Here is a 14016-nt window from a genome sequence, read left to right as displayed (position 1 = left end):
GTAATTTTTCCACCCTTTGACGACTACATAGAACAACAGGATTTGGTTACAAGTATATCCATTTCTACATAAGGTCAAAAAAGTCTAAGCGTAGTTGGGAAACACACATAATCCTGTTCAGATGATGGATGAACTCTGCACCCCCTTTTAGCAGGTGCTATTTCAGGAACTCCTGCATTTGGTTTACTTTTTTAAACTAAAACGCAGAGATCTAAAAAAAGCTCTTTTGAAACCAAATCTCAAGTTTATGTTTTAATATCCTATTATCCCAAAATACCTCACCACAGGCATAACAGTATAAGGTAGCAGCAAACAACTTACCAACACAAGCATTCAGGAACAGCCAATCTGTCTTTTTCATTCTATTTTTTATTTGCTTTAATTTTTTGAAGTCAACTTCAAGTTCTTCCTTACTGCTGACAGCTCCAGCCACTTCAATTCTTTGGAAGTCCATTTTCACATCAGATTCACGTTTGGTTGTAGGTGGAGATCTTCTTTGGCTGTTACCACTACTACAGCTTCCCCTCCATCGAGCTCTGTCTTGCTCGTTGATGATTGAAGAAGCCTCTTCCGTGTCTGCCAGTTCTATTGCTTCTATGTTGTTAGGTCTGGGATGATCACATACAACACATTTCCTGGCCTTCGCCCAGTTTTCGTATGTACAAACAGAACAAGTCCAGTGCTGAGCCCTTGTGTTTAGTTTATTTCTGTCATTATATTCCTCACACGGATCAACGGAAAAAGGGACCGGTCTTGAACCAGAACCTGAAGACTGAGGAGACTCCGTGGGACTCCTGGTCCTGCGCTGAGATAAGCACTGAGTACACCTTATTGCCCTCGGCCAGTTCAAATACGTGCACATGTGGCACGACCATTTATTTGCACTTTCCATACTGTAAGATGATTTAACCCTCGGTCTTGCGCTAGAATCTGGACATATCAAAGGACTACTCCCTCCTTCAGTGCTCGTAGGATCCCAGTCTCTACCAATATCACTTGAACCACTTTTAAATGGATCTTCTGTGATAATTGTTCCACTAGGTCTCTGAGCACGACACATGGTACATTTGATTGCAGATGGCCAATTTTCGTATGTACAATACTCACAAGCCCATTTAATTCCACGCTCTGTCATCGTGCACTTCTTGAAATGAACTGCGTCGGGCAGAAAGCTAAGTAATCAGAATACATCATTAGTACAGAATGACTGCTTAGGAGCTCTGCTTCAAAAAAAAAAAAAAAGTAAATGAGATTTAACCCCGTTGATGCGTACTGGATCAAATACAAAAATCAGGCTGGGCAAACGGGCAATCTTTATTTTATTATTAGAATATGTAGCAGGAGAAAATCCACCATGAAAAGAGCTTGAGCTAACTGCATTTTAAATGCAGAATTCAGGATTTCCTAGTGCAGAAAGGAAAACTCAGTCCTGCATTTCTAGAATTTCTTAAATTTGAACAGAGGCTTCCAAAACAAATTCTGAAAACAGATGTACATTAAGCACTGAGAATACTGGAGAAGAGAGCAGTATGGCTACAGAAACAAGTCACAAATATTAAATTATTGAAATAAAACCCAATATGACTACAGCAGGGCAAGAAAAGGAACACAATGTCGAGACCCTGTGCAAGACCTCACAGGATTTGGAAGGAAGGAGTGTATCAGGTGGGCAATTACACAACAAATAAGCATTTCTTTCAGAAAAATAGGGTGTAATAGTTTACATAAAATACATATATTTGAAAATTTTATACATGTGCTTGACCAAGACTAGGCCTTGATTGGACATCATTTACAACAGCAGTGTTACAAAGTTAAAACATCACTAGAAAGCAACACAAACTGTGTGTTGACAGGCTAACATAATATCTTCATTCTACAAATCCAGATTACAGTCCAATTGCAACTCACTTTTTCTCTAATGAAGAGGGGATTCTGTCTTCATGCTGGCTCAGACCTTGTCCTCAGATTGCCAAATGTGAAGGATGAGACTAAGCAGATAACTATTCCTGTAAACAAAATGAAAACAGGCTCATTATAGGTTTCCTACTGGACCTGAGTAACCAGAAAGTTAATTATTAAATGCCACACCTACTCTGATCCCAATATACTTGTTTAAACTCAGTCATGACCTGCTGAGACTAACATATAGACTGGTTAAAATAAACCAATAAAGAACCAGTTGCCACACAAGTGATCAGTCTGCCGAAGTAAAAGAATTAGATCCAAGCAATGGCAAATTCACACTAAAACATCTATAAACACACTTACTTTCATCTGAAACTTAGGACGGGGAAGGAAAAAAAGCTTTGATCCCCTCCAGTTTGTGTAGAGGGCATAATAGGGGGAAAGGGTGAGGCAGGTAGATAAAGGACAAATAGAAGAATAATACAGTCTATTTCCTCCCTTACCACAGAATCATTATTGAACATATGAGACTCAATTCTGTGCTATCTTTAAGCATGCAAAACTGTTTAAAATACAAATTTGTCATATCAATTGAATGACAATTCTTATTCATCATGTTGCAACTCTCTTAGCTAACGAAAACACCCAGAGTCTGATAAACAAAAACTCAAAAGAGAAGTTACACAACAGGATTAAATTCAAAATCAGCCACATCAAACTAAAAATTAGTTTATACCTCTTTTCCAATTAGGAAATGTTTTATGAGTCAGTACATTCTTCACCGAAATACCTTCACACACGCCTTACTCTACCCAGGCATAGTTAAATACCCACTTAATTGTCACCTTTACTGCTACTATCTCCCTTCTGTGGGCTCCAGCAGGCAGCACAGGTTTTTTCCAACAGCTCGACTCTGATCTATTCACCAGATCAGGTGGCTGCATGAATGAGGGGCTATCGCATGGCCAGGACAGAGAGGGCAGGACTATCCTTTTCAGCAGCGATCCCTATTTACGCTGCACACAAGCAGATGAGCAATCAGGAACACATAAAGCTGGCTCATAAAGCTTGGGTTCCAATATCACTTGTTTGAACAACCTGCAGAGCACTTCACTCCCACCTATACGTTATAAAACTGAGTAAGGAATGTGCTGAGAGGGCAATTAGACTTCCTACTGCTTCCCCTCCACCGTCCACTCATAGATGCCCATGCCCATGCGTAGCGGGGGAAAAAAAGGAGCAAGATCACACTAGGGTCCCCATATCTGTAATAAAATAAGTGGAAAATACATACATACACACAAGAATACAGAGTCAACTTGATTTTACCAAAGGTGACTTCATAAAAAGGACTTTTCAGAAACTTGGAGGAAAAACAGCTTCTCTACTCTGTAAACAAACCAAAGCTTTACCAAAACACCTCCTATATGACTACTCTACTATATACTAGGTTTATCTATTCCATTTGGTCAAGGCTTTTTTCCCCAGTTCCCAAAGTAAGTTTTTTAGTGACTTAACGTTTCTTAAAAAGCTTATTCTCTGTATAAACAGTAGAGAGCTTTCCTAGAAATTAACACTGCTTCGTTAGGAACTTAGGACAGTTGAACATGGTTTTCAGAAAAGAGAAGGAAGCAGCACACCATCTGTGCACCTGCCAACTGCCACGAGCAGTTTCACTTGTGCCACCAAGGACAAGCAGAAAGTGGCTGTCCCCATACTGCAATGCCCGATACAAGCTGGAGAATAATTTCTGCCAGCACAGAAGCTGGTATGTTTTGAGCAGGCAATGCTTTCAATCAAAAGCCAGATCCAAATGCAATGTGTGATGAAGCCCAAGAGGGATCTGTAACTGTAAACGGTCTCTTACCTGCCCTAGTTTGTTCCCACTGCAAACAAATCCCAACCCACATTTGGGATGTGGCAAGAAAACAAAGCATCCTCTGTTTCACTGACATTAAGGCTGGGAAAAGAGATTGCCGCTCAAGTTGAAAAGCAGCTGGTTGCAAAAACTACCTAAACAAATACCGAGATTTTATGAAACCAAATAGCACAGTACATACTGCATTACAGAAAAGCTTTCATATAGATCATGAGATTAGGGGTTTAGCTGTAATTATTTTCTGCGCCTCTTAAAAAGCTAAATGCTTTCAGACATAATTCTTAGAGAGGCTGAGTATCTGCAGCGTTGAAAGCCTCCGAGATATGAGCTCACTACCTCCGAACATGGGGCCTCAGGTTATTACGAAGCAAAGAATATAAAAAGGTTCAATGGAGCAATGCAATTTATTTTCCGTGACAGCTCTGCCAACACCCACCATGGCACAGATAGATGAGGAAATCTACCACTTTCACATATTGGTGTGGTTTTGTTTTGTTTTGTTTTACTTTTAGGTCTTAGGCTGACCCCCATCTGATTTACCAGCGATGCAGAATCATCATCCAGCTGCTAAGCAGTCTGAAGCTTGTTACATTGTTTCAGAATTACTTCTTTGCCACTCTGTCTTCAAATTAACTTGTTATTTTAGATTCTTCACAGAGGAGAAGTTGAATCATGCAGTACCTCCTCTCAGAGAGAAATAGCACAACGGTGACTGTGAGGTGCAGGTGCATGCCTTCATGTCCAAAAAGCATGAGCAGACAAGAAATTAAAACCCACAGAACTCCAAGCAATTTCCAATTGATCAGTTTATACCATGTGCTAAATACTTTCTGGACAGATCAGCAGAGTAACTCGGTCCATAAAGAGGAGAATACATTAAATTCTGACAAAGCAAGTGACAAAGAAAAACCAAAACATTATTAGAATACCTTTTTACTAAATAAAGTCAGTCGGGAAAGGTCATCTAGAACAGTCACAAAATTTTCTTTTGCTTTGTTTCAACTTTTAAGAATATTTTTCTTTCTAGGCGCATGGGAAAATACAAACTAGCACACAGAAACTGGAAAGACACAATAAGTCCTCAAATAACATTTTTATGACAGGATATATTATACTCCCCTCAATTTAATCATTCACTGTGTCCAGAAGTTATTTTCCCTTTGGCTCAAGCAAGGAACAATATAGAGCTCCATTTCATTAAACCATCAAGCCCTTCCCCATAAAGAGGCCAGACGCTGATTAAGACCAGTCTACACTACGGATTTTTTGCCGGGATGGTTATATCAGAAGCACATCTGTGCTGGCAGAAAACTTACGTAATTACACTGATCAAATCAGTGTTCCCACCTTAACTGGTTTTGCTCACGTGTACGGATTTTCAAACAAAGCTAACTGCTTCTGTACTTACAGGGAAAAGGGAGCTTAGCTATCAGCTTAAGCCTTCAGCAAGGGTTGCCAGGGACACAGAGACCCACCCTCCTTCCCCCTCAGTGGAGCTGCCCCTCTTAGGCTGCTCCAAAAAGAAAAGCAGGCTGGTTTATTCCTCTTTATTTTCAAACACTGAAGCAACTTTTCCAAGGAACAAAATAAGCAGAATCATGCTGTTCTGAAAGAAAGAGAGGTCTCTATAACCAAACACAGAAATCGATTGACTCGACAGTTTTTGAGTGTAGAAGTGACACCCTGCACACATCCAACCACAAAAAGGAGAGGAAAGGAACAGCACTGAGTCAAAGCAAGAGATCGAACAGCAGCACTTTCACTGTCTTCTTTATGTTACGAAACACGGTGTATTTCAATGTACATCTACCAAGAAAGGATCTCAGTCTGACAGCTGTAGTTGCTCACTAACAGCTGGATAATGTTGCTGTGAAGTTTATATATGCACACCATGGACAAAGCTTTTCATGAAAAACTGCCTATTACTAGCCCTGCTTAATTTGACACATTTTCACAAGTGTTCCCCTCCGTATGTCGCTACCTCAAGCTCTCTTCCAACTACCCGCAAAAAATTAGCATAGTTCTTAGAAAACCGAAGTTCATTTATACACAAATAAGCTTTCTAATTAAAGCTGTAAAAGGAAAACCTGTTAAAATCACACATCTGGGTTATCACCTTCAACAGTTACAATAAAAGATGCACCAGTCTGAATTCAGGTAGGGTAGCTGTAGCTGGCTTTGTTCTGTAGAACTGCAGAACATTTTTAAAGATGTGTAAGATGAATTTGAGTCAACTGTTCACAGTAGGAAACAAAACAACGGTTTGGTTTTAGTGTTTCCAAATAAATAAACTTACAAACACTGACTCTAACCATGTTATCTTTTTTAAAGTTCACCTAAGCTGTACCAAGGGACTCTTCAAACAAAAGTTCTGCCAATTTTTAAACACAGCCAGTAGGAAGGTCTAGAAGATAAGAGAGCTGTACACAAGCTTAAATCAAAAAGGCCAATTTGTTTCTTTCAAACTTGTAAACTCTCTGAAAACCTGCTTTCTCTATCCACCATAAGCCTCAACAGATCAGTATCTTAAAAGCCTAAAACTCGAATCTAGGCTTCTACTGTTTGAAGGGAAGTAACAGTAAATTCCATTGTCGTCTCTGCAAATTAGTTTAAAAAAAAATTAAGAACATTGACCTTGTCAATGGGACAACCAAATCAAATCAGCGCTGAATCCAGAAGCTTTGCAGGAAGGGTAATAACCGTGTATTATAGCAATGAACGGAAAGATTACTGCGAAGTCACAAATGTAGAAGCATTTTCTGTATTAGCCTGAATACACTGAAGCAAGAACACGTAAGCATGGTTTGCTTTGGTTGTTAGGACAGTTCTTTAAAAATGAAAGGACGCTGTCCCAAACAGATCAGCAAAAAGGAAAAAATACTGTCATCTGAGGAAAAAAGCATTTAAATTGTTTTCTGCAAGCTGCTCTGTGAGGTGGGATTTTTTGCTTATGAAATTTTTATTTCTTTAACGAACACTAGCTGGCTATTTACAGTACAGACAGTAAGAACTGGCCTCAGACTGCAGCTATCATTACAGAACGCTTATAAAATACAGATAGAAAGCAAGAACCATGTTGGGAGACAGAAGCTTTTGTCAAACTACATTATCCTTCCCATCCTCATCCCAGTGAGAGCACTGCTCTGGAAACATACACGGATCACCTTTGCTCTGCTGAGCATCAGAGCTGTTCCTCTGCTCCCAGTAACAGGGATAACAGGAGCAATGCTGCTGGTCTTGAGAGAGGCTTTGAGTGAAGATTAGCACAAACCTGAGTTCTATTAAAGATCAAATCATTGCTATGTAAGTCACAACACAATCTACAAGCTATAACATTAACGGTGCATGAGAAAAGAGGAATGGGAAATATTTTAGTTATAACTATTTGCAATCTAGTATTTTAAATGAGTTTTAACATTTTTCTTCAGTTTTGATAGTCTAGGCTGTCAACAGATACTCTGTACTGCAGATTTTCAGGTGTGACCTCCTTCATCACATACAACTTTTCATCTACGAAGTGGGTAATCATTTAAAATCCAGAAAACTTGATCTTTCACACAGAAACACACTGCAAGAAATACAGTTCTCTTAACCAAAATCTGAGAAAGTAGTAATTTTTGAAAACATGTAGAAGTCTGTTCGGTGGGCAAAATTCTGACAGGTTTCATTTACATGCAATTAATAAAAAATTGCTTTCATTCTGATTTATGAATTTGTATCTCATTTCAAAGCATCTTAACTCTATTAGGTATTCAGAAAAATAATGCTGCTTTTTCTTCAGCTTTCTTTTCAATATTCTATTCACATCCAACTGCTATAATTTCAAATAAACCTTAAAACCTGACTTTTCACAAGCAAGAGAATTTATATGCAGTTTTAATGCAAAAAAAAAGGTTAACTCTGTCCCAGCCAAAACCAGTACAATGCCAGATTTTGTAAACGTTCTCTGCAGCAAGAAGTCAAACTTTTGGGAGGTTGCAGATCTTAGGAGGCATCTGAAATACAAGAATTGACAATGAACTTTAGGTTAGGATGTAGATCAAACTATAAACAGCCTCTTCTGCAAAAGCTGAAAACTCATCACAGAATTAACAGGTATTTGGCAATATTAATCATTCACTCTTTCTGCTGTCTTTATTTTGATGTTTATCCCTTGAAGCATTTTTGTGCTCTTAACCCCTACAGTTAATCATGCTGTGTACCTTGCAAAGTACAAGGCTCCATTTTATTTGTCACTCATCTCAAAAGGGTCAAACTACATATAGCTCAATTAAATGTGTGACTAAAAGCTAGGAAAACCTTAAGTGCTGAAAACAATCTAAAAAAAAAAAACAATAGCAGTGGCTTGCAGTTCGGTCCTCTTTCTTATTTCAGGGGGGTTACATTTTTTTCAGGGTTTTTTGTTTCAAACTCAATTAAAAGTGAACTATTTAGATGAGATGTTACTACCATTAGGATGGACTAAATACGACCGCTTACTTAGAAACCAATACCATTTGGGAAAATGAGAGTAAGCAGATCAACAGTTACATAATACACAGCATCTCCCACACAGTATTAATCAAAAACAAGCAAAGTGACTCAAAATAATGAGCTATGATAGAGTATTCACATAAATCCAGCCAGCAGCATTTAATGAATCTGATCATCATGAGCAGTCAGCAACAGACGAATACCGACTCAAGAGAGGATGTACAATACAGGAACAAATTTATGTAATAAAACGGAATTGTTAAAACTTCATTTTGAAGACTTTTGCGTTGGACAAAGTACAGAAGTTGAACAAGAGGACTCTTTGTAAGAAGTAAGGTCAAACACAAAAATACAGTTTATCTGTGTTTAGACTATACACCTAAAACATGAGACTCATTTTTGTTTAGATCTCAGCCATCCTCACGCAAGATGAGGAAAACCAGATGTCACGCTCTGAATAAAAACACACTGTGGAGTCAGACATCAAAACCTAAAAACACTTAAACCTGTCCAACAACCAAGAAACATTATATTAAAACTTGTACATTTCACATTCAGTTGTAGTAATTATCCTCTGGACCTCCTCAATAGTGGCTGACCATAAATCAGATCACGGCTACAGGCAGACATGGTCACCATTTGGTGGAGAAAAACCACCTGCCTCCGAATGAAACAAGGAAACGCACACTCAACATCAACTGTTGGGTAGTTTCCTCCTAATTAACGGCAAGCCACTTTCCGATCCAGTTAAGGACCATCTATGGTATATGTATTTGCAATTGGGCTATATTTGAGACTAGCTGTAGTTCCAAGTAAGCCATGCAAGCCACAGATAGTGGCTAAACAGAAAAGTATCAAAAAAAAATTTAAAAGAGAGAGAGAAGCTAAAATCCTATTATCACAGCGCACAGAAACTACTGTGTGTGTCGCTGCTTAACGTAGTGCAAAGAACTAGTATCAAATAGCCCAGGGAAAACAAATTCAAACTCCTTCTAGAGAAACAGTGATATCAGTTTGTTCTTTTTTTTTTTAATGTTATGATTAGTAATCCGTAGTTTGCTCGTAACACATGTCCAACAACTCCACGTTATCACCGCAGGGTACTCCAAGCTGCTAGAACGTTTCAGAATAACAGCTCCAAACCAGTAAGCCTCCTGCTTTAGTGGGAATAACTTTCTGCTAGAGACAACGCTGAACAACCTTTTTTAAATAAACCATTTAAAAGCCATGATGTGACAGGTTTTTTTGTCCCTGCCAAACTAAACAGTAATGCAGAGGTCAAAAAAATGTAAATAGTCCAGCACACCACCGCAACTCCTCGGCAAGACAAAAATCAGCTTCTCAACGAGCATGCAGTGAAGGGAAAGCCTTTGTAGCCAAAACCTAAACCCACAAGCCCATCCGACAGAAGGCATAAATGGCAGTCAAACATGCCAGCTGTCTGTGCTGAATCCCTGCTTAGATACTGGGGAGAGGAATGAAGACAGAAGAAATACTTTCAAGCCCATTAGCCTGAAAGAACAAGTCAACGCTTACACAGTGCACTTAGTCTTTACAACCACAAAAAACAGGATCCTCTCAAACTATCGCCTTTCACAAAGCACATTTCCAATTTTTGCTAGAATTATCCACATTTATGGAATTTATGACAGTAATTTTTTCCTCCCAGCTAATCAACTAACTATGCACCAAGAGCCACATGGTTTTCAAATGAATGGACCTACAAACCTGTGTGCAACTTCAAAGCCACTAAAAGATGACTCGATGATAATAGTTCTAATCTACTGAAAACAAAACAGACCACTCAAGTTTATTTTTCTTTCCAGAGTCACGTAAACCACAGTTCTGACAATTTTCTTTAGCTCAGGAAAGCTAACTCCTGAAAATCTAGAAGGTAGCAGAACACCAACGTCACTTACAAAAGTTTACTAATGTCTGCAAACTCCCCAGTAACTCGGACTTTTTCTGTTTCATTAAACACAGCTACTCAAGACTAGATGCTAAATCAAAACGAAGCCAAAGAATCACATGGAGGATTTTTAAACTTTAACATTTGTTTACAAAAATAATGGCAAACATAACCCAAATAAAACATCACTGTGTATTGGCTTCTGGCACGGTGGGAGGAAGCTGAAGGGGAAAAAAAAAAGGGGGGGAGGGGTGAAGGTAGAAGAAAAAAGACTGCAGCATCCTTGCTCCCAAGTGACAGTTTCAGAAAGAAGTCCTATTTACACTTACCAAAATAGACACGGGTCCATCCTTTCAGTACCCGCCTGGTATTCATTTTGTACCTAGCTCTTATTACTTCAAGTATTTTCAGCTCAATTCCGAACTCAACCTTAAAGATAGATGTAAATTTCAAGCCTTCACCAGCATTTGCCTTAGAAGTACTAACTTTCCTTAATTTAAAATACACATGTAAATAAAAGCAGAATTAGCAGCCATTCTCAGAAAAAAAAAAAAATCCACCTTACTAGAAATAAAAAATAATGATGCAATAGTATCCTTTTTTTAAGAACAAGCAGAACACTTTGTATGGGGATAAATTAAAATAAATAAAGGAGAAAATGCCAACTTAATTATATCTGCTGTACAGTAAAAGATGTAAAAGGACGGCAAACTTGGCTGTTTCGTAGGCAAGATGCTCTGCACACACCAGCAACTAGCATTCTTTCCCGTGCACTGCCCTCCCACGTTCCTTGCAAAAAAACAAATCTACCATTCCTTCTCCTTTCTCCAACCAAGGTCTCCGTGTACCAGCCCTCTCGCGAGGACAGTTCCTCCTTCAAACACCACTGCACCCTTCCTCTGCTCCACTCCCTCCACACCTCTCCCCTCTCCAGTCTTCACCAAACTGAGTTTTTGCATAAATGGGACAGCAGTACAGGGAAAAAGCTGGTTTGAAAAACTCCAGTTTGACTACAGAGCTGATGAAAACCTGCCCATGCCACAGAAGGAAACACACAATCACCTGTATTACCATAGACTAACGTGTTCTCGGAATTGATGATGTTGAAGTACTACAGTTCTTCTTTTAAAGTATGTTAACTGTTAGACACTACAGAGATAACAGGACTATTATTAATCTTGCATTTCAAGAAAGTTCCAAAAGAATTAACTACATACGTCCGAGAAGCTGTGCTTCAGCAACTGAGGATGCAAAGATGACCAGAGTCACAAAATCAACCTGATCCTGTGCAAGTTAAAGCAATGTCAGCTATGCGAGAAGTGCTATGAACAAAGTACCAGGAAACCATCTGAATTCCTAAAGTTTGAGATGTTAATTGGAAGACAGAAGTTTTCTTTTTAAGGTATAACAAATTCCATTCAACTGACATTACAAAGCTATCAATTCTCTGGTATTTAACTGATTTTACCAAGCTATGCCATTTGACAAGTGAAGCGGTAAGCTCTTCATCAGCTGTGTCGAAAAAAAAAAAATCCTATTTTCAACTTTGCCTTATTTCCCTCTTCATATCTAGTACTGCTTAAAAAAAAAAAAAAATAAGAAGTCTGTTAGAGCTAAGCCAGCCATTTTCAGATGCCAAACTAAAGTTTAGTTCCATTTTAGAACCAGAAGACCGTGCATCATAATTCACGCAGCTAAAATGAGGATTACTTGTTGACAGAAATTTTGAACAGCTCAAAATAACCCAGTCTTCAAATTTTGGGGGGTGGAGAAAGGGGCGTGAGATTACTAACAGAACTGACGGCAGCAGTTTAAATGCTTTGCTGCGATCAGTAGATGGTACATCACGATAAAGAATGTATTGATCTAAAATGCTGCGCAATCTCAACCCCGTGAAAAACTGACATGGCAAAGAGAAGTTGGAAAGACATTAACACCTAAGTTAATACGACGTGAAGAAGCCAGTAAATCTCTCATTAAAGTGCCTGACAGTACATTTGATTATTTGATTGACTGTATTAAAAATAACTTCCCATACAATCAGTAAAGTATCTTCTAGTTCTGACTTATTTACAGATCCATCGCGCAAAGAACACCAAAGATGGATGGAATTTCCCCATCCCCAAGGAATTTACTACTGAATGACGTACAATTAGAATGGCCATGCACAAGGCCAAACAAGGCTGAAAATGTTGCCTTGACTAATTCTGCGTTTTAACGAGCCTCCAGTTTAAGTCATGCTTCTGTGATGAATCCCGTTGATGCGTTTACACCACTCAGCGTTCCAATTAAATTAATATTTTTAATTATACTTCTGAGAAAATGCTAATGGATACAAACTCTACCATAACAGATTATGGCCTCACTGGTCATCCCCCTCTGCCTGTCCTTCCTTAAGCAGCACAAGAAAAGTAAAGGTAATAATTCCTTTTTTCTTCAAGAGAATTACACCACATAATTAGAGTTCCACAAATCCTACAAAATGCAAAACAACCAAAAGCATTACTCTTTTAATGCCCTGACAGACTTAAATCAGAGGAGATCTTTTACACATGAGATACTAGACTCTGTATGCTGAGACACCACATCAACTTGGCCTTCGGAAGGAGGCAAATAAAAGAGATCCGGAACATATCCTGCTGCTGCTTACCTGTTTCCCCCTCTCTGAGTAACCACTGAAAAATGAAAAAAACAAAACAACAAAAAAAAAAAGAAATGGGCTTCACAAATCTCTTCTGCAGTCATTGAAGACAAAATGCTGGACGAGCGGAAGGAAAAGCAACACCAAGCGCACCAAATCTCTCCTGAACTACTGTTACAAGGTTCTGCTCACACCAAAACGAGCTTTAACACAGTATATCAGAGAAAGGAGGCGATTAAACTATTACACAGAAGGCATCTCGCCTTTCAATTTTTGCGCCAACAAATAGACCAACGTGTTAAACCCACCTGCCAGCTTCACCACTTACGACACAGCAGGTAGCTAGGGAGTAGAGACTGTTCAAGCACAGCACAAAGCCTGTCAAACAACACTTGTTTACCACACTGACTCCCAAGAATTCTAGAAAAAGTTGTCATTATCATGATCACTGAAAGTCACCATGGCAGCAAAAAGTTCTCAGCGGTCATGCTGCGTCTGCCAGGCAGGAGACCCAGATTAATTTTCTCCCATCATTTCTCCCACCTGCTGCTCTTAAGAGCTGTGACTCCTGCGGGGCACACCTGGGTTGAGTGCTGGCAGGAATGACTTTGGTCACTCCGAAGGAAGGACTCACAGACACATCCGTCACCTCCAAGAGAAGTTTACCTTATCCTGGCAGGAAGCTGCGGCAGTGTGGGACTTCAGAAAGGTGCTGGAAGCCTGGATTACCAAGGTTGGCCTCACTCATCAATCGAACTTTCCTGATTTTTTTTTTTTTAAACTTCACGAAAACAAGCTGGATTCTGAAATACTTCCCACGCTGTACTTTATTTCTGATCAAGTGTTACTTACAGGACAATGTCACGGATTGTCCGTATCATGGAAGTTCTGCTATCCACCAATTCCCAGACACAACCAAACAGCTCCCATCACCTATTCCACCACAGCACACAGCTCAAAACAGGCATACCCAAAATTAAATAAAATAAAATAAAGGAGGGGGAGAAGAAGAAGTGGGAGGCAGCAGAGCCACGATCTCACCTCAGCAGCCCCAGGAGCTGCAGCCCAACGTTTGGAGAAGCAGCCACAGAGTAAAAAAAAAAAATATTTAAAAAAAAATCAGAGTTTCCTGCCTTTGTAGCCAGACTCTTGCTGGTGGAAGACAGGCTCCCAAAGCCCTCACACGGCGCTGCCGGGACGGAGGGG

General features: G+C 39.4%; 1 protein-coding gene across 1 annotated transcript in view; it reads right to left on the bottom strand.

The window, feature by feature from the left end:
• The window catches only part of ZRANB1 (zinc finger, RAN-binding domain containing 1), a 28748-nt gene extending 26735 nt beyond the window's left edge, over positions 1-2013 (bottom strand). Inside the window, 2 exon segments of the mRNA XM_010074298.1 lie at positions 322-1172; positions 1912-2013. Coding sequence (XP_010072600.1) covers positions 322-1135 — 814 coding nt within the window. The 5' untranslated portion in view covers positions 1136-1172; positions 1912-2013.
• Between the last annotated feature and the right edge of the window lie 12003 nt (positions 2014-14016).

This window comes from Pterocles gutturalis, unplaced genomic scaffold (assembly GCF_000699245.1).
Source record: "Pterocles gutturalis isolate BGI_N339 unplaced genomic scaffold, ASM69924v1 scaffold14762, whole genome shotgun sequence".
Lineage (NCBI taxonomy): Eukaryota > Metazoa > Chordata > Aves > Pterocliformes > Pteroclidae > Pterocles > Pterocles gutturalis.
This window is presented reverse-complemented; position numbering and strand designations above follow the sequence as displayed.